Source organism: Notothenia rossii (assembly GCF_949606895.1).
Source record: "Notothenia rossii genome assembly, chromosome: 9".
Lineage (NCBI taxonomy): Eukaryota > Metazoa > Chordata > Actinopteri > Perciformes > Nototheniidae > Notothenia > Notothenia rossii.
In genome coordinates this window covers 41,353,019-41,378,926 of record NC_136907.1, presented here as the reverse complement: position 1 = coordinate 41,378,926, position 25,908 = coordinate 41,353,019, and the positions used below count along the sequence as shown (strand labels likewise).

Here is a 25,908-nt window from a genome sequence, read left to right as displayed (position 1 = left end):
CTGTTGGCTGTCCGTCCGACGCCAGCCCTCCGGGTTCTGTTGGCGAACCAACCCACTCAAGTGTCGTTGGAGGTCCCGCAGACTACTCTTCTGCCGAGGGTCCTGCCAACTCCATGTCTGGTCCCGTTGGAGGTCTCGCAGACTACTCTTCTGCCGGGGGTCCTGCCAACCCCATGTCCTGTGCCGTTGGAGGTCCCGCAGACTACTCTTCTGCCGGGGGTCCTGCCAACTCCATGTCTTGTCACGTTGGAGGTCCCGCAGAATACTCTTCTGCCGGGGGTCCTGCCAACTCCATGTCTGGTCCCGTTGGAGGTCCCGCAGACTACTCTTCTGCCGGGGGTCCTGCCAACCCCATGTCCTGTCGCGTTGGGGATCCCGCAGACTACTCGTCTGCCAGGGGTCCTGCCAACTCCATGTCCTGTGCCGTTGGAGGTCCCGCAGACTACTCTTCTGCCGGGGGTCCTGCCAACTCCATGTCTGGTCCCGTTGGAGGTCCCGCAGACTACTCTTCTGCCGGGGGTCCTGCCAACCCCATGTCCTGAGCCGTTGGAGGTCCCGCAGACTGCTCTTCTGCCGGGGGTCCTGCCAACCCCATGTCCTGTGCCGTTGGAGGTCCTGCAGACTACTCTTCTGCCGGGGGTCCTGCCAACCCCATGTCGTGTCCCGTTGGAGGTCCCGCAGACTGCTTTTCTGCCGGGGGTCCTGCCAACTCCATGTCTTGTCACGTTGGAGGTCCCGCCGACTGCTCTTCCGCTGGGGGTCCTGCCAACTCCATATCCTGTCGCGTTTGGGATTCCGCCGACTGCTCTCCTGCCGGGGGTCCTGCCGGTCCTGTGTCCTCTTCCATGGGGGATCTTGCCGACACCGGCTCCTGACCGGCCTCCGGAGCTATCTGGTCTTCACCCCTCCTCGGAATCTGCCTTGCCCCCGGGCCGTCCGCCCGAGATTCCCTCCATGGACTCTGCCTTGCCCCCGGGCCGTCCGCCTGAATTCCCCTTTTTGAACTCTGCTTTGCCCCCGGGCCGTCCGCCCGAATTCCCCTTTTTTGAACTCTGCCTTGCCCCGGGGCCGTCCGCCCGAGACCCGTCCTCCAGACCCCATCCACCCACCCTGCTGGATTTTTGTTTTTTTGGGACATCTGGAATCCGTCCCTTGAGGGGGGGGTTATGTAACGATTCTCATGTTATGTCACATTTATAGTTTTGTAGGTTTGGGTGTTTTTGCTGTTTTCCATGTCATGTTTTCCTTTGGGTTATTGTCTGGTCCTTTTCCCTGTGTTTTCCTCTTGTCATTAGTTTCCCTGGTGTGTCTAATGGTCTGATTATGTTCACCTGGGCCCCTGTGTTTTCTCCTCCCTCCTCACCTGTGTCTTGTTGTGTGATTGAGTCTTGTGTGTATTTAAGTTCTGGGTTGTCTGTCTGTCTTAGTTCGGTTCGTCTTGTTCCCTGACTAGTTCTGCGGTGAGTGTTCTGTTTGTCATTGTATAGAGATATCATAGCCTTGAAATAAAGGAAGTTTCAGTTTATATCTGCATTTGGGTCCTGCTTGTTTCACAAACCGTGACACAACAGTCATCTGCTTCATCATTCGTTTGAGAGATACATAGCTCGCAGCATCTGTACACATAAAAAGGTAAGCACAGTGTATTCTAGATTTCCTAAAACAAATTTAAACAAGAATGCGTAATAATTAAATCCACACAAGCTTCTATTGTCCCTAAACAATACTTGTTCCTACCAGCTGAAAGTCCTCCTGCCAACTGCTTGTCCTCCAGGAATCTTTGGACTACACTCTTCATCTTTCCGATGCACCACTCTGGATCCCTGCTCATGTTTGTGGGATCCAAACATGCAATGTGCCTGACGACTGGAAATTTGAGGGGGCTTTTCTCCTGCACTTTCTTGACCATTGCAGCCAGGCCCTTCATGCACTCTTTCCTGAACGTGAGCACAGAAAGCTCACCTACTCTGCTTCCTGGTTTGCTCTGAAGTGCCTGACAAATAATACATAGACTGTAAATTGTGCAGAATGGATGATTTACAAAAGAAAGTTTATATCAACCTCTCATTGAAATGACAAAATGAGTTTCAATCTACATTTATTTGAAACTACACAATATTTAATGCAAGTTCATTTTATTTTTTAACAAATGTCCCTTCATTAGCATAATAAAAATGGTAAAAAGGTCAATTAATCATATTACACTGGCTGGATCAGTGTACAGGTAGAGCAAAGACATTGTAGGCCCATAACAGTATACATATACAGGACATCTCTGAAAATATATCAAAATTACCTTGATGACAGATTCAGCACCAAGGCCTACAGATGTAGCGATTCATTTCAGACAGTTTGAAACGCGAGGGCCGTGATTGGTACGTGATCTGCCCTCGCTCAGGGGAAAACCTCCAGCTTGACTTGAGACCGCCCCCGTGATAGATAAATGTAATTATAATGAAGCCAGCTGCAATGGATCATTGATCTACCAGGGGGTGCAGTGGGGTTCCACACTGGAGCTCATGTGAAATAAAGTCAGATACAGTACGCTGGATGTACAGCGGAACTTTGTTAAGATCCATATGTCACGGATATCATACTCTGTGCTAAATAAGAGACATATAATCATTTACAAAACATCACCATGTTGTTATTTAACAAAATAATGTTGTTTAGTTGAAAAAAACGAACAGGAGGAAATGCAGCCCGGCTCTCGATTTTTAATCCTAATTTAATCATCATCTTCACCACGATCATTTATGTTTATGTTCGCCGAATTGACATGAAATCACTGACACATATGAATAAACTGTATTCAACTTAATTAAAACGTTATTAACATGACTAAACTCAGTAATTCACTAAAAATATTTATATTTTAATGGAGCCTCATCGGCCCAAAGCGTGACGGAGGGATCCTGATCTGCATGACGGGTGCTATTTTCCCCATAAGGAACAAGTCGCTGCAAATTATCCCGCTTATTACACGGCCACATTCTCAACAAAGTAACGACATGACTCCCAGTATTAATTGAAATGCTTTTATGGATTTAGAAAATGTTTTTATTGATTTAAAAAATAGTTGTATGTATTGATTTAAATTGACATGCATCGACTAAGAAAAATAGTCCGTTGTTACCGTTTTTTAAACAGTCTGAATGAACTTGACTTTTATGTTCAACTGCTAAATTCGTTACTGATAAAAAAGGGCTTCTACTGTACCTAATTACCTTAACACTAGAACCGCCAGAGGTTTTTGTATAGGCCTACCTAAACCTGTCAAATCCCGCTATTAGAATGCTATTTTTAACAACATAGGGTGCTACATAACACACTTTCAGGAAAAGTCACGGACTGGGAAACTTTAATATTTTATTGAAAAAAAGTTACATTGCAGACACACAACAATCATCACACAAATTGACCCGATTGGTGGTTCTAGTGTTAAATAAACTCACTAATTAATGAAACCAGTTCAATACGCATTATTCTTATTCTTATCATTCTTTATGAGCGGTGAAGTAGTCTTAAAATCAGATCTGTTTTTAAGAGTGCGCTTAAGACCTTCCTTTTTGATAAAGCTTATAGTTAGGGCTGATTAGATTCAGCCCCTAGTTTTGCTGATATAGGCTTAGTTTGTCGGGGGACATCTTACTTCTTCCTTCTCTCTGTCTATACCTGTGTACTCTCATGTTCCGATTAACCCAGCTTCCCCAAATGTCTTTCTTTTTGGTGTCTATATACGCCGGGATCCGGAGTCATGGATGATCCTGCGGTCCTGTGTCATGGATTGCGAGTCCTGGATCTTGAGTCGTGGCTGTGGTCCTGGATCATAAGTCCTGGATGGATATACTCATGGATTCATCTTCCTATTATACACACATGCATTTCCAAACATTTGGACTACCTATGTTGCAAATGTATTATCTTTTCAATTTACACACGGCATCTATTGCACATCTGTCCGTCCTGGGAGAGGGATCCCTCCTCTGTTGCTCTCCCTGAGGTTTCTCCCATTTTTCCCTTTAAACTGGGTTTTCTCTGGAAGTTTTTCCTTGTACGATGTTAGGGTCTAAGGACAGAGGGTGTCGTATTGTCATACTGATATTCTGTACAAACTGTGAAGTCCACTGAGACAAATGTAACATTTGTGATATTGGGCTATATAAATAAACATTGATTGATTGATTGATTGATCTGTTTTTTAAATGAAATCTGACGGCAGGCAGTTAGCTCTGATCACCTATGATAAATGCGCCACACCTAATCTGGCCATTCAGCCACAGAGGTCCCTCTATACAAATCAAACTGTAGACGGTGTGAAAGCACCTATTGTTTTAAATAATGGTCGGAAAGTGACCTGTGAGCTTTCTGAATTACCGTGGGAGAGCACATTCTAAACTAAAATGTTCAATCAATAAAATAACATTTTATCTTATCTTATCTTAATAATATCTTCATATTAATAATAAATCATACAGTATTTGTCCGAAAGGGAGCAGGAGGAAGCAAACACAAACATATACAAAAAATATACTGCATATTAAAGCAAATGATTGTAAAGGTAAAAGTATGAGCATAACAAATAAAGAAGTGTAATGTAAACATTTACATTATAATTATGATTATTTAATATATAAAGACTATATATTATTGAATTACAAGATTAGATATACTTTAGTTGATCTAAAATATTGATGTGTTCAAATGCTCTTCAAAACACAACTGAAAGTCCATGAAACTTGTCTTTCTGTATTTGTGAATGAAGTGCCATCTTCTGGTTAAAACCTGAAATTGAAAATCTGGCAACGCCCTCTTGGAAAATAGTGGGAGGGCTTAACATTCCTCTATACTGGTTTTAGGCAGGTTGTAGGCAGGAAGCTGTAACCTGGAGTCGGAAATTCAGTGCTACATCTGTATGTCAGCATTCATCGGGGAGACCCAGTTCTTCTTATCAGCTGCATCGACTTTGGTGAGCTTCAGGGGGGTGATGTCCTCTAGGAGCTCCCTCTTCACAAACCGTCTCAGTAGACTCTACCATATTATAAAGAAATAACAAGAAATCAATGACAGAACCATTAGTGTGGATTAATCCAATTCAGTTTAATTACTGTCATTATTACCTTCAGTAACTCAGCCAAGTCTTTAGCTAAGAAGGGCATCACTGGCTCACCAGTTTGACATTTTAACAGGAAGGGGCTGAAGGTCCTGGATATCGCAAAGAAGAACTGCAGCTTGGCTATGATGAGTGGATCCCCTTTTGCTGCCGCAATGGTCTCATAAGAGGCTGTGGCAGGGTTTGGGATCTTCTTGTTGTTGACACCATCCACGTACTTCTGTAGCATCGGCCAAATTTCAACCGCTCTCTCTGCCACACGAACATTTTCAACCCATCTGTGGCCGCAGAATGGTAGTGGGAAGCAGGAGGACCCTCTCAGACTGGTGAAGTCCTCTCTCCTCGCAGGAACGTTGTGGAAGAGGTAGTGCATTGCTCTCAGGAGCCTTTCAAGCTGCCACATCGTAAAACCGGCCTTTACTGCGTTGCAGAGGGTGTGAAGGCCACAGCTTCCAGTAAGGACAAGCTGAGCACCTCCATAGAGCTCTGCGTGCTCTTTCTGTAGAAGATTCACCAATTTGAAGTTGACGTTGGGTCCATCCATGCTGACAGACATAAGCTGCCTCATCTTCAGTTGTGCACCACATTCCTGTGAATTAACAGTAATAAATGAATAACAACAATCCTTGAAAGTTTATTCTTGAAATACAGAGTCATTCAGATGCACGGTAAGGTGTGTCACTCATAACATTTAAATGTGTCATTTATTTGGTGTTCAAATTTCATGAAGCAAGATTGCAACATTAACTTACATTTTATGATTGAAAAAAATGACTGGTGGTATCTCAGTTCTCTCCTCCCACTGTGAATCGCGAAAAAGTTTCAGTGCGACAGAGACAGAGAGCGTTCCCGTAACCATAGTAACTCACTCTCACCAGAGGGAGAGACGATGTGCTGCTGCTGACAAGAGCCGTATAATATAATCTATCTATTCTATCTATACGGCGCTGCTGCTGACTGAGATTATTCTGAGCAGCATGCTAAATTACCATAGATCTTTCCCCCGGTAATAACTTTTATCGTAAAAATGTTTTGCATCTTAAATAATACTCGCTAATTGCCTAAGAGCGTCTGAAAAGATGCCAAATCTACCAAAAATAGCCATTTGTGCCACAAAAGATTCAGTCGTTAACAAAGCACATAATTCATATTCATAATAAATGTTTTGAAAATAAAAAAAGACCTGGGATTGAAGAAAATCCAGGCAGGCCCTAAACACGAAATGCAAGTATACTAGAGATACACTTACTTTAATGTGATGCAACAAGTCCTCGGCTCTTCCGTGTCCCAAAAATTGCAACCCAGGATACCTGGCCCGGACACAGCCATCATCCCAATAACAAATGTGGACGTCCATCTGTTTTTTCTTGGTGGCTTGATTAAGGCTCTCGTCAAACATCAGCACAAACGGCCCAGCCTTTTTGATGCTATTAACGAGCTGTTCTTTAAAGTAAGGGGCCAAGCCGAATCTTGTTTTGTCTTTTCCACAGGCGAACTTCTTGGCTATTTCCGAATCTGGGAACATAGCTTGGAAAAGATCGGAAATCCCTTCATTGGAATTGATGGATTGGTGTTTAATTACGTTGTTGAGGCACCACAGAACCTCTGCCCGCAGCGGTGGAGTGGCGCCCAGCATCACTCGGAGGTCAGCAATAACGTTAGATGAAGTGGCGGAGGCTTTAGCTTCAGCGATGGTGGGTGGGGGCGGTGATGTTGCGCAGAAATGCGCGATTGAGACCTGCTGTCTGCGTCCCACAGCGGCTTTGTGGCTAGCACTTAGCATGTGGGACCGGACAGCTTTGATCCCCATTGAGGCAGCACTAATCGCCTTTCCGACACACGCAGCAGTATTAAACCGCTCTTAAAAAAGAATAATCTAGACGCTTCAGTAATGAACAATTACAGGCCCATATCAAACCTGCCATTTCTAGGTAAAATCATTGAAAAGTACTTTTTCAACAGTTGAGTAACTTCTTGCATTTAAATAACTGTTTTGATGTGTTCCAGTCAGCTTTCATCCAAACCACAACACTGAGACTGCTCTTGTAAAGGTCTTCAATGACATCCACTTAAACACAGACAGTGGCAGATCTTCGGTGTTAGTATTATTAGATCTCAGTGCTGCGTTTGACACTGTCATTATGTGAGCCAGTGGTAGCATGTAGATGTTAAAGAGAAGAAGCCCCAAGATAGAGCCTTGAGGAACCCCACATGTCATATAGATGTGTATTTACTTATAGAAACAACGTTGTTTCTGTCGTTTAAGTAGGATTCAAACCAATTTAGAACTGTTGCCGAAAGTCCCACCCAGTTTTCCAGTCGGTCTAGTAATATGTTGTGGTCAACTAACCATTTCACCAGGAGACTAAACTCCAATTCAAACACTGAGTAAGTGCATTGAACAAATTAATGACTGGATGTGTCAGAACTTTCTCCAATTAAACAAAGATAAAACTGAGGTAATGGTTTTTGGAGCCAAGGCAGAACGTATAAAAGTTAGCGCTGAGCTTCAGTCTGCAATGTTCAAAACAATGTTCAGATAAAGCCAGAAATCTAGGTGTAGTCATGGACTCTGACCTGAGTTTCAACAGTCACATTAAAACAGTTACTAAATCAGCCTACTATCACCTAAAGAATATATCTAGGATTAAAAGATAGGCCTGTAAGCAATTAATTGACTTATGAAAACTCTACATACTATTCCTGAGGAAGATCTGAATAATCAACAGATTTGAATGGAATCTCTAACATTTTCATGTAGAATAAAGACAAAAGAGTGATTATACAAATTACATTTATTGAAATTTGAACCAGAAGATGAAGTCTCAAAGAATGTTTAAAATAAAAGGACATAAAACAAAAAGGTGGATAATAATAAAATCTATTAAATGTATATATAAAGACATTTGGTCAAATGAAATGACACTGAGCACGTGATAACAGCAACGTCCAGTGTGGATGAAGCTGGTGCAGATCTTTCTTCACCCCCCCCCCCCCCCCCTCCATGCTGTCCCCTCAGAGGAAGTGGGAAAATGGGATAAGACCTCTGGACGTCACGCTGTCTCAACGATCCACACTGTTCATATGAGAGGAAAATAATGTTTTAGGAAAAGAAAAACATGAAGTTAACAAATAAAACACAGCTCAGGGGCATCATGGACGGTAGGTGTTCCTACAAAGTTAACTCAGCCTCCATTGATTTTCATATCAAATTAGTGTGTTAATAAAATAAGCTATCATGGCTTATACTGGCATATCTAAACAGAATCATGAAAGCCTGTTTGTAGAGTCAGGCACACAAGTCCGTTTGAGTGTGTGTGCCGGTGTCTGAACGCTCACTCACTGCTAGCTATGTAGCTAACTGTTAGGCTACTTGGCTTGCATTGTTATGGATCTAAAGGTAGCAAAAGCTAACTGTCATAGCACAGCTTTACTTCTCACTTAACACAATAAAGAAACAGACCGTATAGTACAGCACAAACAACACAAATGATCAATATTTACATATATTTTCACTTAGTATTATAGTAGTATAGTAGTATTATAATAATAGAAATGCTGGTTCTTCTGGGGGTGTTCTATCCACGCTCAGCTACCGCACCACAGCCAACACACTCTCACTCCCTAAGCGTCCAGGAGCGACGCTTGGTCAGGGTCCCGTGGGCATGCAGTTGGGACGCGCCGAGGCTCCTTCAGCTAAACGGACGCAAAGAGCTTTCAACTGATGCAATGTATTCCCATCGGCAGCGGTATTTGACGCTCAGGGAACCACCGCATCCGTTTATCCGGCATCCGGCAGCTTTTAAAGAGCAACTTCCAGGTTAAAGACAACTGTGAATAAATGTGTAGGAAAATGATGAATACACTAGATTTTCCCAAAGAATATACAGAAATATACACTACAGTGACATCTGGCGTCGTTTTTGTAAGAAATGTTTGCTTCCGCATAAAAAAGCCTCGGCACGTGACCTCCTGCGTGTGACGTAACATGGGGGAAACAAGGGGGAGAGCGGCCAGTATAACGTATTAATAAACATGGATCCCAATGCTAGTTTCGACACAGAAGACACAGAAGAAGTTGAACATGAATATTCGAATGCATATGACGGACCACAACCTTATAATTATGAGCCTGCTAGGCGTCCAAGAGACCAGGAGCAGCCAAGGATTAGAAGAAATAACGGCCATCGGAGAGAAATTGAGCTGTGGTGTGAGGAGAACCAGTGGAGAACTGGGCAGCTATCTCGGTGAGTGACCGGCGTTAGCTACAGAATGTTAGCTAACGTCACATCACAACATTGTGAAGTTAGCTATCATATATCAGGCTATAACTAAAGTAGCATTGATAATATAGTAACGTTACTGGCAGGACTGTTGATACTGATCCATAACAGAAACTAATGCGCAAGCATCAGTCGTATCTCGCGTTACCTAATGCAACTCCACACTACGCGGTGACGTCATGACGCAGCAGCGGCTGCACCAGTCGGGCTCTGGGTGGTGTGAACAGAGCGGGAGCAGAAAAGGGAAACCGGAGCTGTACCAGAAAAGCTCTAGCTCGGAGCTAGAGCGGGAAAAGCGCTGGTGTGAAAGCCGCATTATAGACACTTGTAGAACTCATTTATTGGGTAGGGTCAGCTCTCCTTTTTGTCCTTTCCTACACAAGGCAAGGAAGGCAAGTTTATTTATATAGCACCTTTCAGCGGCAAAAAGAAAAGTCTTCAGCCTGGATTTAAAAGTAGTCAGAGTTGCAGCGGACCTGCAGGTTTCTGGGAGTTTGTTCCAGATATTTGGAGCATAATAACTGAACGCTGCTTTTCCATGTTTAGTTCTGACTCTGGGGACAGAAAGCTGACCAGTCCCTGAAAACCTGAGAGTTCTGGATGGTTCATAATTTAGCAGCAGTTCAGAAATGTATTTTGGGCCTAAACCATTCAAAGCTTTATAAACCAGCAGCAGTATTTTGAAATCTATTCTTTGACACACAGGAAGCCAGTGTAAAGACTTCAGAAATGGAGTGATGTGATCCACTTTCTTAGTGTTGGTAAGAACTTGAGCAGCAGCGTTCTGAATCAGCTGCAGCTTTCTAATGGATTTTTTAGTGAGACCTGTAAACATATGGAATTAGTTTTGTATCATAAAGATAAAGCAACACTTTCTCAGAATAAAGCAAAACTGAGTTTAAAAGAAAAAAAACTGAGCCAAGCAAAATAAAAATAATTTCAAAAATAAAACAGTTGCAAACAAATCATTTGTGTAATCATGTAAACTAAGTATTTTTTCTTTGTTTTAACATATCTTTTTGTTTGCAGTTCTTGTTTCTTGTTTCTCAATGATCAGACTTTTGCTCTCGCTGCAGCTCTCTCGTTTGCGCTCCTTCATTTTTTGTTTTCGATTTTGACACAAACCTCCCAGGTGGGCGGGACTTTCAGGGGTGCGTCCCCATTGGCTACTCAGTTTTTGAGTGACAGTCCAGTCCTCCAGCAATTGTACAGTGCAGGCAGCTGCGGCAGCCCACTCATTCAACGGCCCCTACACACAGCGGCGTGCGTTACCGCTTCAACGCTTCTGTCCATTCACTTTGAATGGGGTGACATCACGATTCGCCAAACTGCATTGTGGGAGCAAAGCGTAGCTTTTCTCGCGGTGCTCGGTGCAAAAGTAGAGCAATGTTCTACTTTTCACGCCTTGACGGAGGCGTCAGCCAATCAAATCCCGTTTATGCAAATCTGCCAGTACAAGCGCTAGCCAATCAAACTAATATGCTGGGAGAGCCAGACCGCAGTTCATTTCCTCATATGCCAAAAAATGGAGGAGAAAATAATTGCTCACAACAACAACAACGGGGGACTGCGTCGGGTCGATGATCGTGTTGCTTTTAATCATACGAAGTCAGATTAAATAAAATAATGACTTCTCCAAGCTCATACTTTTCTCCAAAGGGCCGTGGTTCATTGTTTATTAATGTGTTTCAGCGGCATTTACCGACCGCTGCAGTGCTGCTCGTCCACTGGAGTTTATTCTCCTGTTAGGTCCGGGTTAGCTAATACTTTAGAGCGGCCTCTCTAAAGTATTCACTGTCTGACTGTCACACAAGCATCTGGTACATATCCCCAATTCCCCTTAAGTGAATCTGTGTCAGTCTGAATTGATGCTGTTTGGCATCACAACGCTGTTATTAAAGTGTCTCTGGTATAAAATGGGTGATGTTAGCATAGCAACCGAAGGTAAACTGACTACTTGCTATTGCTATCCTATTGTGGCATAAGCCGTTTTCTACAGGCACATTTTACCGGCGTATTTTTCATTATGATTCTACTTGTGATAGTCGGACATGACAACCTGTGCAGCCCATGTATTGATTCCATCTGATAGCTGCCATAATACAAAACAAAACATCTGCCTGCTCTCCACAATGATCGATAACAGTGAACGGATGGTCAAAGTAAGGTGCAAATAAACAGAATCACACAAAGCCTGGTTAGTGTTGCCTGACTTTATAAAGTGCGTTTCTTTCTATAAATGTGTGGTTGCCTTCTAGTCACTTTGCTAAGCACTACTGCTTGTAGGCAGGCATGACAAGACTCTTCAGTCGACCCATGTTCAGGGGAGTTGGGTTTAGTTTCCTGCACGCCTCGACGTAAGCGGCGCCGCCTCTTAGCTCCGAAGCTCTTGCCTCTAGACCAAAAACCTTTTGGAGCTGAAAGTGAACCGGATTCCGGAGCTAAGAGGCGGCGCCGCTGCGGTGTGAACAGGAAAAAACTGTACTTTTCAGGCTCCAGCTCCGAGCCGGAGCTGAAAACGCGTTGGTGTGAAAGGGGCATAACGGCCCCTACACACGGCGGCCTGCGTTGCCGCTTCAACGCTTCTGCCCATTCACTTTGAATGGGGTGACGTCACGATTCGCCGAACTGCATTGCGGGAGCAAAGCGTAGCTTCTCTCGCGGTGCTCGCTGCAAAAGTAGAGCAATGTTCTACTTTTGCCGCCTCGACGGAGGCGTCAGCCAATCGAATCATATGCCAGTGCAAGCTCTAGCCAATCAAACCGCATGCTTGTGTATATGGGGCGGGAGATTCATGTGATTGGTTGTTGGTCGAGTTTCAGCCCCCCCCCGCCGGCAAGCGACAACGCACGCCGCCATGTGTAGGAGCCGTAAGTGTCCACATTATGTCATGTTCTACAATTCCAAAATTCTGTCCCATTCCAATGTGCTTTGGGGCTTCATTAGACATGGTTCCAAACATGTTAATGACCGTATCACCATAGTAATTTACAGAAAAAAACACATCACCCTAACCCTAACCCTAACCATACAACAGGTAATAATGGGTGAAGCACATTTGGAACGTGTTACAACATGTGATAACATGTAAAGCATAACGCATTTAATAGAAGAATATGCATGTGCCTTCTCATAACAGGCCTGGTGCGGCTCTTTCACCCACAAGAGGAAAGATTGCCCCATTGTCCAGTCACAATTATAGCACGAGAGCCCACCGTCGCAATTCAAACTGGTCAATCAGGCCATGCCTCTTGAATGAGATTCAACAGTTTAAACAGGGAAATAATTATATATTTTTTTATATTTAACAGAATCATAATTGGAACACATTTCTGATACTAAATATATTGTAAATGTGTTACATTACTTTTATATTTTGTATTTTCTTGATATACAAAATAATTCATTAGAATCTGTGTTTGTTGGTTGTCACTCTGAATACCTGGGCCTTGTTTTGGGATTAGTTCAACTTAGTTTACACATGTGTCTCTTAAGATGCCACAAGCAAATCCAGATACAATCAAAATTGTATTACATAACATCATTTTAACGTTTGTACTGACCTAATCTTTGATTTTCTTCTTTAATGCCAAAACAGGGAGCCTACAGGAGGAGACCCAGAGGGGCAAGACACGCACACACAAACACAATACGTATATAAGGGATGTCTCACACACACACACACACACACACACACACACACGCACACACACACGCACGCACGCACGCACGCACACACACACACACACACACGCACACACGCACGGACACACACACACACACACACACACCACAGAGAACAGGAAACATGTTGTGCCCCCTCCATTTCATTTCTAGTGTTTCTTTTTGTAATGTTTTAATAAATGTTTTCAAACAAAAACTAAATATGTGTCAGTAGTATTTGTTTTACTTCTTTTCTGCTGGAAACATGGAGACGTTTTGGCGTGAGGAATTGCTGCTTACTCAATTTCCAATTTGTATGTACAAATGACATAAATAGATTTGTTTTTTATTGGTTACACTGTTTTAGAGAAAATGCAAGTACTACTACATTTTCCTTTGTTCACACATCCACTCAAAAGTATATGCAAGTGTACTTCTACATGCAAGATTTGACATGCACTTTACATTCAAATACAGGTACTCACAAGTAATCACACAGGTTTCACATATAATTGTGGGTTTCAAATGTAATAACATGGGTTTGACACCTCATAACATAGGTTTCACATGTGTTCCCATGGGTTTCACTTGTAATAACATGGGTTTCACATAGGATTTCTTTTGCTGTTATGGCAAATCAATCATGTCATATTTGCTGTCCAAGGTTCTGATCCTAGGTCAGCCATGGTTGTGGGAGCTGTCCAAGGTATTCATGCCATATTTAGACTCACTAATGGCTTCATATTATCAGCTACAGTATGAGGAATTCATTAAAGTTTTGCCTTTTATCTTATTTGAACCCATTAGTGTCAGTTCAGCCAGGGTTTATTGACAAGGACGTTTCAGGTAACAGTGTTGCCAAAGCATCAAAAACAAGAGTACACAATGATACAGTAATAATGATAATGTGGCCCTTTGGTTGTGGCATGTAAATACATATTGGATAGCAAGATATGCTTTGTATCCTAATAATCATTAATCATTGTTTCCTGAAAGTATAGGTTATTTAGGTTGGTGGGGGGGGGGGGTACTATTCAAAATGCGGTTGGGTTTAAAAAGAGTAGCCCAACATTCTGTCAAAAACAAGACATAGTAACCCATGCTTTTCTTTCAAAACCAAAAGTGGGCGATATAGTATCTAAAAAGCTCCACCAGGTGGCAGCAATGCAACAAAAATTATGCAAAGCTGCCGTTAAACTGACCGTAGAAGAAGAAGAAGATGAATTCAGAAACAGGACGTTGCGTCTAATCTGAAAACCTGCAGACTGCTGAACATGAATAAACCTGTTTAGCGTCTGACTCAACCTAAATGACAAACTGGCTGACCTGCACATCTTCTGAATTCACGGACAGCTGGACTTGAATTGGGTAAGAGTGTTTGAAAGCGGAGCTAATGTAGCTAGTGATGTTGAGTGAGCTCAAATACCCCTGTAACCAGTTTACGTTAGGTTCGCTAAAGTAAGCAGCTAACATACGCTACGTCAAACAAAAACAGCTTCAGCGAGAAATGATGCTTCACATCGGAATTTTGGACATACTATACATTCCCTTTATATACAGTTCCCCCGTAAACCCCACGGTTCCTGGCTCTTTCTTTATTGTGTGCCGGGTAGCAGTAGCCAGGGTCACGGAGAGATAAACAGCTAGCCTCTCCTCCATCTGCACCGCGCTGTGTGGCCGTTAGTTTACCGCTGCTCGGTGAGGCGTTAAGTCCTAATGCTATACAATGATGTGCTGTAGTCATGCACCATAACACAGAGACGTAGTTCTCTCCTCTTTACAGAGCACTGGGGTCCCAACAATCAGCAGCACTGCTATTGTCATTAACAGCGGTTTGTAGACAATATCAGACGGAGCATCCTCATTACAGAGAGCGGCATGGATTACAAGCTGCCAGTAAGAAAGACACACCGAATGTTTTTAGGAGATTGGCTTCCTGTAATAACTCCATGTTAGTGCTGTTAATATTGTGGAATGACTGTTCCCGGTTTTTTGCACTACATTATGTAAATGTAATATGACATAAAAAACGTCATTCGCCATGATATAATTAGGAAGCATAATTAAAAAACAAAAAAAGAAGCTAATTACGATGATATTATTTTTACTCACATTTTATTTGCAATATAATTCATGATATTGGAGGGATTGATAATTTCTACATCATTATCTCATTATCATTCAAAGTTATATCAATTATCGTGTTGTGATATTTTTTAAAGAATCTATAGCAATAATGTATGTTTTATTAAGTCGTAGAATACGATTTGAAGGCAGGGACATCTAATAGCCCCAAAATACTTAATTCCGATTACTATTCTTACATATTTTGCTGTGCTTCCTGCAATTTTCATATTGCACCAGCCCATATTGGGATTTTGATTCCATTCCAAATAACTGTAGCCCTAGTCCCAGTGCTGTCTGTATGAGAACAATTGGATCTAAACTCTTTAAAAGTTAATGTTTAAATGCATGAGCTAATGTGTAAGTAGTGCACTGATGAGCCTTTTCATTAGAACAGTATTATAGTGGCTATATTTTTATATATGGCAAATACAAAGTGAGTGAGTAGGGTTGCATAGAGCTGGATTCATTACCAAATCTCTAATAACTTGATGAACAACGTATGTCCTCATGCAGTTGAACAGCGCACTTTTCAAATGTTACCAGAGTTCTGTTTATAGTTGTTATAACTTTGTATTACTTATAAAGTAATTCAGTTACTTATTTGAAAAAGTGTTTCACTATTTAAAATCCTGCAGGATTTTGGCAGAGGCCCTGTTATTTACCAGGAACTACAAAGAAGCCTTTGTTTAACACTTAACCACACATAACCATGTGAATGCATTTTCGAATGAATCTGAGAGGAGAGCGTTGTTCACAGCTCGGAGACAAAGGCTTCCTGTGATAGGAGGTGCTCAGAGACATTCCTCAATATGGAACGGTCAAAACCCAAAATGTGGCTGTACTTCAACATCAACTTTGTAAGGCATCGGGATGTTCTTTATGTTTGAAACCAGTATGAATGATAGTTGGTAAGTCTAACCAGGGACAAGGGTCTCAAATAAGAAACTCTACAAGCACCACATCTGCGTTGAGTTTTTGTAACCTTTTACTATACATTGCCCTTGTCAAATAAACTGATAGATAGAGAAAAATATCACTGATAATATCAACAAAAATACTTTTTTAAACATAAAATATGTTACGCAATGGTCTATGTTAGCAAGTCACTCGGAATCCAAATGATGCTTAGTTCAATTGCAAAGGGCCAAAAGTGCCGCTTTGTTATTATGTCATTGCATAATGTCTCTTTTTGTGTCCCATATTTACTTAAGAGGATTAGGGCCAATTTAAAAAAAAAATCAGAATTCATCTGCTTTATTCAAACTCTTTAAAAATTTTCCTTTCATCCCCAAATTATTATAATTATTAAAAAAAAAGTAAAAATTCGGAACTCAAATAATTATGTTTTTCACGCATCTCGCTTATCCTCAGCATATTTTAGCCCTGTTTGGCAAGATCAATGTATTAATATGTACTGTGTGAAAACATAACATACAGTATATTCACGGTGTAAAGATGTCATGAGAATATAATGGTCCCTTCTGGTTTAACACAGGTGATGTTCTGCTGTTCTGAATGTTCCATCCAGGACTCTGACCATAGTGTCTCGTAACAATCTCATCTGTCTCTGTTTCAGCTCCCTGAAGTTTCTCCCTTTACCCCTAATCATGGTAGAGTACTACCAGGTGTTAGGAGTACGGAGAGAATCGTCTGCAGATGACATAAAGAAAGCGTGAGTCGATCAAGTTTCAAATGCTATTTTTCATCTGTGATGTTGCTAATACGGTGTGCTACAATGGCCCAACTCATTTATATCAAGAAGAATGTACTGCAGTTCCAAAAACGATGCAAATACAAATGTTCTAAAACACATGCAAATGAAGAAACATCTTCACTGACTTGACAACACGTGTGCAGCGTTTAATCAAAACGCTTCTGTGTTTGTTTTTGCTGCTCTTCAATCACTGCAATCTTTCCTGAGCATTCCTCACAATTGAAATGTTTTTCAACAAAGTGAAAGCGTACACATGACTCTTAATGGTCATTAAGTAAATGTTTGTCGGCATTCTAGATTTTCTACAGTAAAAACATTCATCACAGCACATAGTATTCACACTATGTTTGAGTGATATTAGAAAGTTAATGTAATTATTGAATTACAATGTTTCACATCCCATATCAACAGTAATAACTCAACCAAATGACACATGCTGCAGATGAGCGATACACAGGATAATGTGTCATGATGTCTAGCTAAAGGCACAGACAACACAGTATTAAGTGTTTTCAGTGGAGCTGTTGTTATCTTCTCTTTATTTTGGTGCAGTTACAGAAAGCTGGCCTTGAAATGGCACCCTGACAAAAACCCAGAGAACAAGGACGAGGCAGAGAAGAAGTTCAAGGAGCTGTCAGAGGCGTACGAGGTGCTCTCAGACGGTTTGTACCTCAGCTCTGAACAGATACCTGATCACATGCCTCTCCCTCCTCATCTACTCTTCATGTGTCTGACTGTTTTCTACTTTAACACTTTTCCTTTCCCCTTCCAGTGAACAAGAGGAGCCTTTATGATCGCTATGGCAAAGAGGGGCTGACAGGGAACAATGGAGGAAGAGGTGAAACATCAATCTATCCTTTCCTATGTGTGGAAACAACTGGGGAGCTTAAGTTTTATTGATATATTTTTAATACTAATTGACCACTGTAGATATTGTAATATACATTTTATAAATGTTATACAATCTGCACATTTTAACTCGAACTTTTTATGTTTATATACATCTATTTTGTTTACCCTATTATTATTATTATTATTATTATTATTATTATTATTATTTGACTGGTCATACTTTAAATTCTTATTTTTATAAAATGATATTTATTTAAACTTATCTTCCTATTGCAAATTCTGACTCCAACTAATTTGTGTTTATCACTTCATTCTTTTTTTTAAATGTATTTCTATTCGATTGAAACATTTAGCAATAGTCTCAAACCCATATTTTCCCTAGATGAATATAATTCTGATTCAGATCAAAAGCATGACATTTGACTAAAGTATGAATCATTGCCAGGTACAGCTGAAACCTTCATGTATCTGAAGATATTTAGTGACCATGACATGTTTATTGCTTGTCCTTCAACATTTCTTGCAAACGACCAAACTACACATTTGTTACTTATTCAAAGCTCAGTGTGTTAACTGGAAGTCAGCTTTTGAAGCACTTTTTCAAAAAATGTTTTCTTATTTATTTTAAAGAAATGATTTGGTTACAGGTCAAACGTAACAAGATGAGACACAGTTCAAACAAAAAACATTAAATTACTAAATAATAATTCACAAATCAGAAGAAAAAGAAACTGATTAACAATAATGGATTGGATGGGTCCGAATGCTGCAAATAAATGCTGACCTGGCACTGTTGAACGCATTTTGTAATGTTTTCGTCTCGTTCTGTTCGTACTGTTTACATCAGTTTTTATTGACATGTTTCAGGGGGGCATTTCCACAACGGAAATCATTTCCAAGAACCGTTCACATTCCGAAACCCAGACGACGTCTTTAGGGAATTCTTTGGAGGCAGAGACCCGTTCGCTGACTTCTTTGGTAAGTCCCATTATTACATCTCCACTTTCTCCAGAAGTTTGACCTAATTGCAGATCAGAACATGTTCAGCATTCATCATAATCTTCCTCATCCCCTGCATCGGTTGTGATTGATCTAAAATGGAGACCCTTGGTGACTCTTCATGAACTATTCAGTCTGAACAGTTTGCTTCCATAACATGACAGAATACATAGAATGACCAGTTAAGGTGTTATTTCTGTGGATTTCTACTTAATTCCCTGAAAGTACAGAAAACTCTTCAATTTCATTACTGTTTATATTCAGAAGTTTTCTACTGAGAATTTCCCTCAAACACCGACGATGGCCTGATTTATGCTCTGGAAGTGTGTTTGAAAATGTGCACATATAAAGGAAGTGCCTCAACTTTATATTAAATAACACTTCAGAAAATATTTAAATACTAAAAGTAATTGTCTAATGAAAGTAATCGGTGCAGTGATGTTATTTTCTGAGGCGACCCAGAAGTTAGCATTGGAAGAGATCCCTCGACGAAAAGCAATGGGATTTGTGAAAAACAGATCTGTGGAAAACACATGTTCATGATACTTACACGTTTTGTTTGGCAGGATAATCTCCACATATTAACAACAATTTATCATTTTGAAGCGTAAATGGGACCTCAAAAAGTAGAAAGCTAACGTTGGGCTATATACAAGCTACATCACAATCACATGACTGCACGCCATCCTCACTAAGCTAAAGGCGGCTAATGTCAGACGTGATGAAATTTGGCTCACTCAGTCACTTGTTAGCTGTTTTTATGACACATCGAAGCTTCAGACTTTCACCAGTGGGGTATTTATTGACCGATGTTATATTGTAGAAATAAATGTGAAAATCTCTTCAGCTTGTGTTAACCACCGATCTAATTTCAGGCTTCTAACCAAAATCCTTTAAATGAAATGCTGAAATGCAAATAATTTCCGGCTTTTCGGACTCATTCCTGCACCACACTTTGAGTTATCCCTATCCTTCTGTAACCCTCTCTCTCATGCTGCTTCTTGTCTCTCAGGTGCAGATCCGTTTAGTGAGGATCCATTCTTCAGCGGCGGTCGGCGGCACCACAGTCAGCGACATCGCAGCCGGACAGGCGGCTCGTTCTTCGGGGGCTTTGTTGGTTTTCCTCCCTTTGGTGCTGGCTTCTCACCTTTTGACCCAAGTAGGACCTGCACCAATGACTCAAACACAGACAGCCCCTGTTATTGTCCCCTGTCTAATGACACTTTCCCTCTCCTGTTTCTCTCAGGCTTCGGTTCTTTCGGCTCTATGAGCCCCATGGGTCATATGGCTCCCATGGGTCACATGACAACCATGGGCAGCCTGGGAGGTGGAGGCTTCACCTCGTTTTCCTCCAGTTCCTTCGGAGGAGGAGGAGGTGGTGGAGGAGGTGGAGGAGGCATGGGAAACTTCCGCTCTGTTTCTTCCTCCACGAAGATCATCAACGGCAGGAAGATCACCACTAAGAGGTAACCATGACAACGGAGGATTAAGGCTGCTGGGACTCTGGACTGACAACATAAAGAGAGAATACAAATAGATTTGACCAAAGATACAAAAAAAAAATTATATTTTTTTAAAGGATCAAATCTATTATATAAAAAGCTGCCATCAGTGCAGCACTGGTCCACAGACGTTGAGCAGGTAGTGAGGTGACAGACCTAAATAAAGTCTATCCAGTATTGCAGAAATAATGACTAAACTGAAAACAAGCATATTGATCTAGTGAAAAGAGAAGATAATCCTAATGTGGAAACAACCTGAACGCTACTAAAAATAAAAAAATAAAGCTCTCCCTCGATGCAACTGGCTTTAAAAAGTATAGCCTAATCAATGCGGTGGATGGATCGACGAAACAATACGCTCACAAATACCTGTACCTTCTACTTCCTACATTTTCAAAATAGGCTTGTTCATTATCATTAATTAGCATATGCAGACAATAGCTAAAAAGTGTCTCGGCCTATTTTTGCAATGTTGTAGTTGTTTTGGGGGTTATTGAGGAGGTTTAATCAATTTCCAAAGTTTGAACTAGAAAGTTGCCATATTTGTCCCCCCCGGTGGGCTGATTGTTATGCATTTTGGTTCGATTGTTATGCATTTCTGTTCGATTTTTATATTTTTGGGGACTCAAATTTGTTATCCTAAAAATGTCAGAAATAAAATGTACATCCTCCATAACATCCAAAACAACTCCACATTTGTCTAAATCAGCGAAGCCAATTTTTAGCTAGTGTCTGCCTATGCTAATTAATGCAACTTATACCATCTGTGCAAATTGCCTAGTTAGTTAGTTGCTTAGTTAGCATCCGGCAGTTTCTATGTGCTGGGGACCCTACTATACATTTATTTCATAAAACGTTGTGGTACTCAACTTTTCCGGGTTCACAGTGCTGGAAAGTAGTGTGAAAGTAGGCTAAAAGTAGATTTCAAAGCCCAAACTTATTTACTTTTACTTGAGGAAAGAAGTTCCTGAATCAGAATTCCTTTATTTGTCTCGCAACGGGGAAAATGATAATTTAAAAAGATTAGACTGGCATAATATATTAAAAAAGTAGGCACACGTTATCAATAAACACAATAAGTAAAATGACAGTAGGGGTGCACGATTTTGGGAAAAAATCTAATTGCGATTTTTCTGAGAAATATTGCGATTCGATTTGCGATATTTTTTTTTAAGCGACCCAACGGAAGTTTATTGAAAAATGTGGCCATATCTCCCGCTAGGAAGGTCCAACATGCTCCCGTCTCTAGCACCCCCGCAGCCCGAGCTACGAGTTAAATAACTAAACTTACATGAAACTTCCGTTGGGTTGCTTTAAAGTCAAGCTTCAGTTTAAAGTGGACCTATTATGCTATATTGGAAAGATACCTTTACAAAACATGTCTGTGAAGTTCTTTGCTTAAAATACCAAACAGATCACCCATTGTAGCCATGCCTCATACTGCTCATACCCCTCTTTTGGAGCCCTGTTAGAGAAACGCGGATTTTGGGTCCTTAGCTTTAAAAAAAAAAAAAAGAGGAGGCGGAGCTAATGCCTGATCAGAATTCTACCGGAGATAAAGTTAAATTCTGCTGTGATAAAACGCAATCCTGTTCTACACCACATCAAAGATTATTTCTGAAACAGTATGGAGCTCAAATGCTTTTTCTCTTGCGGTTTTATCACAAGGTGAGTTCCTTTTTTTATTTCCTGCTTTTTAAACACATACAGGTTAGCTCTGAGTGTTAGCGAGGCTTGCTAATGTAAAAAAAGACAAGATTACGTCCAAAACACGTCAGGCATTGTTTCTGATAGCAACTTTCTGTGGGTCCGCTGCCGATTTGACGTCATATCGGCAGCAAATCTGTATCCGCTTGTTGTACACCCGTTTTTAAAAGATTTGGGTACAGAGGAAAAGAGAGAGGGTTTTATTTTCTGATACTGCGTGAGTTCCCCGACGCACCGGGGACACATATTTATGTATAAAAGACATCACAAAGTGCATTTTGCATGATCGGTCCCCTTTAAGATTCGCCCTGTAATAGATGTGAAACATGTGATGGAGCCTTAATAACTTGATTCTAGGAAAGCTCCATTGGAAGCCATTTGGAAAGGGCAGGCACTTTCAAAAATACTTGGCAGGTGATTGGATCAATCTTTATATCACCTTCTAACACGGGCCACTTCTGATTGGTTAACAATGGCTGGTGCATGTGGAGCACAGCACTTGTGATTGGTGTGGATGACTGACTCACAAGAAGAAAAAAAGAAAAGAAGAAAAAAAAATCGCAGGCTTTGCGATTTCATAATCGCATCATTTAAAATCATGATTTCGATTTAAAATCAATTAATCGTTAAGCCCTAAATGACAGTATACAATGGTAAAAAAGAAAAGTTTAAGTATAGTTTATCTTTTTTCAAACGACCGTTGAAGAAGCTGGTATTGTTTACAGATTGGAAAATACATTGAAAAAACAATAAAGCGTGAATTGCAACCAGGGAATATTTCACAAAGTGTTAAGTTGCACATCAGGGTGTTCCAGTCTATGTGTGTGTTAGTCAATACTCTCACCAGTGTTTTAAACTGGACTATCTGAACTTGAGGGAAGGATGTGTGTCATTTCGCCATCGCTGCTTACCTCGTACTCTTCTTGCAGAATTATAGAGAATGGTCAGGAGCGGGTGGAGGTGGAGGAGGACGGCCAGCTGCAGTCACTCACCGTGAACGGGAAGGAGCAGCTGCTGCGACTGGAACACAAGTGAAGAGGAGGAGGAGGAGGAGGAGGAGGAGGAGGAGGAGGAGGAGGAGGAGGAGGAGGAGGAGGAGGAGGAGGAGTGTTACCTCAGCACAAACACACCAACAAACTTGAGCTTGACGCAGAAGGAGGGAAAAAAAGCAACAAACTGATGTAATAATAGTCTCTACTGTTGTTTGGATGTACATACTTAGGTTTATCTCCCCGTCTCATGTCGTCGTCTCCCCCCCCCCCCCCCCCGCTGACTCTCCGCTGTTCTCCGATTATTCCAATTGGGGGATCTGGACGCAGACCTTTCTATGCATTTCGTTCATGTGTTTCTGAATTGGAGCTGTGTTAATTTCTTGGCTCAGGGTGGTGTTATTGTTTCTGTGTTTGGGACCACAGTGTTATTCTGATGTATGATGACCAGCCCCCCCCATTGCCCCGCCTCCACGTTACTTTCTATATGCACTCCACTATGTTCAGAAAACAAGGCATGACTTTGCTTCTCCATCTGCAAATAGAAAATAAAATCCCCCCCCCCCCCCCCCCCCCCCCTCTCTGTTTACTGCTAGTCTAACATCTTCTTAGTAATAATACAAAAAAAATGCTGGTAGGATGAGTTATGCAATTTTATATGTTCTAATACCAATGTGTTCTCTGTTTATTTAATTATGCATGTACACCTGTCAATGTTGAGTCTTAATGTTAAAGCTGCATTATGATGCACAAATAATGGAAGGCATTCTATAAATGATATATGGATATAGAAGGAATTTTGTGTACTTTGTAAAACCAATAAATCAGAATTTCATCCTGTTTTCAGGATGCTCAAACATGGCTGCTCTCTATGCTCACAGTTAGATAAGGTCACATTTCTGCAGATTCTTAGGAATGTGACTTAAATTACTTCTTGGTAAAAACAATAGACTCATTTAACAAAGAGACCATCAGACTAGCTCTGTGCACTGTACAGTCAAACCTGTGGGACTCGCAATCTGATGTTTGTTTGCAAAATTATATTTGGGGGGGCGGTTTGTTATGCTACTAGCCATACAACATTAGTGCATGCAGCCAAAGCATGCGGGCAAAAGCTTTACACTGTTAGATTGAAAACTAACGACAGATGACCTCAATCTGAGTGTTATGAAAATGCAAACTCTTGTAACACAGTGTACTGAGGTGAAGGGTAAGTTCAGTCAGGTACACTTCCTTTACATTCATTCTCCTTGTCCTCAGCTCATTATGGGTTCCACTTTCTTAAGGGGTTATTTCCAGATTTGTGGGGTTCGCTTCTTCCTGAAACATGTACCTACTGCTAGCTTGCTAAGTTCCATTATTTTTATAATTCAAAATTTGCACGTATTGCTGAGGAAATATTTACCTAGGCCCTGACCTTTGACCCAGTTTATCACTGCACTTGCAGAGCTCAGGCCTGCGACCTTGGGATCATGGAACTCTCTTGAAGAGAAGCTTTGTTTTGCATTTAGGGACATCTGGTCGTGCATCTTATCGGGGACGTGTTCCCCTTTGGCACATATATATTAACAAGGAGTCCTAGTGCTTTGTTTGTTGTGTCTTTTCATGCAGAATGTTGATTATTCTCTCAGAGCTAGCTAACTACTTTGGATGGGGTGAGAGAACTTCAGAATTAGTCAGGCAGGAGCTGTGTGACTTGGTTGCTGCAGCGAATGTCTTTGTCAATTTTCTGGCTGTAACAGCTCTCCTGTGTTCTCCTTGTGTTCCGAGTCCTTGCTCCAAATAAAATATGTGTGATCAGATCAATGTTAAACAATAATTAAAAGGGAAACACTTTTTTGAAACAACATATCAACCAGCAAATGCACACATTAAAACATGAGTTAAGCTGAAACAGAGACTGTTCTGCAGTCCTATAGCCTAAACATGTATCTGAAATCCTGGGGGCTGTAAATTGCTTTTATTTGCTGGTTTTCTTATTTTGTACAGTTCAGTAGGTTAACAGCTGATTTGATAAATAATACTATGGATGCTCTGAATGCATATAGTGCATATTGGTCATATTTGACATATTACTTCTTACACTAATCTATCTGTAGAGTGCTGATGGAGATCAGATCACAGTAAGTGTCCAACAGAGTGCTAGGGGATGCTAACCTGGGACGGTGTGAGATACTCTGGGAGGAGATAGAGAATGTGACACATTATCTAATGGAAGTTTCCATATTCCGAAATTAAAAATCAAGTGCACACACATACAGTACTGCTGTACTCGCTACAGACTCTTCATTTGCTTTGACATTTTATTTTCTGATTTATAATTGTTAAGAGCTTAATATGGACTCATTCTCTTATACAGTTATACTATGGAAAACATGTAAAGTCTCCAAATGGAAATACACTTTTTAAAATGGTCAATTTGTGTTCATAAACTGAAGAAATGACAAGTAAACTCATTTGGATTTACATTTCTCTCTGTGGACTCCTGAGGTTGGATTGACACCTCCAGAGGACAGGGGGCGGGGCCTATGGGGGGGCGGGGCCTAGGGGGCGGCTGAGCTGGACTGAGCAGCCTGTGTGGAGCTGTGGGAGCTGCCATGGAAACAGAAGCCTCTTTTATTGACTAAACATTCTAAATCGATACAGTGCAAATGTCTGTTCTCAAACACGATAAATCCTCTTTAAAAAGTTGAAACAACACAGAAAACATCCTTTAATCTCTATTTATAGGATTTTTAACATCAGGAATTAAGATCCCATTCCCCAGAGGACCACTCAAATACTTTATTATAATCAACTGATTGGTTTGTTTTGTTCTTAAGATGTATTTGTCTTTCAGTGAGTTAGATTGCTTCGCAGGGAGCGCGAGAGTTTCTGTGGAATCAAGCTGTTGGTGCGGAGCTGCCCTTGGTGCTGAACGCCTCAATCCAATTACCCCTCCTCCCTCATCCTCTCCCCT

The 25,908-nt window shown here is 41.2% G+C and overlaps 2 protein-coding genes across 2 annotated transcripts in view; both read left to right on the top strand.

Annotated features, from left to right (window-relative positions):
* The first annotated feature begins 14,259 nt into the window (after positions 1–14,259).
* Positions 14,260–23,017, top strand: dnajb6a (DnaJ heat shock protein family (Hsp40) member B6a). Its single transcript, XM_079650737.1, has 8 exons — positions 14,260–14,427; positions 16,763–16,858; positions 17,453–17,562; positions 17,673–17,738; positions 18,620–18,730; positions 19,764–19,910; positions 19,998–20,217; positions 22,890–23,017. The coding sequence occupies exons 2-8, from the start codon at positions 16,794–16,796 to the stop codon at positions 22,993–22,995; spliced, it is 825 nt and encodes a 274-aa protein (XP_079506863.1). The 5' UTR covers positions 14,260–14,427; positions 16,763–16,793; the 3' UTR covers positions 22,996–23,017.
* Positions 23,018–25,574: 2,557 nt separating this feature from the next.
* LOC307019308 (potassium voltage-gated channel subfamily B member 2-like) overlaps positions 25,575–25,908 on the top strand; it is a 54,711-nt gene continuing 54,377 nt past the window's right edge. The window contains exon 1 of the mRNA XM_079650098.1: positions 25,575–25,908. This exon is cut by the window's right edge and continues 297 nt beyond it. The gene's annotated coding sequence lies outside the window, so the exon portion shown is untranslated.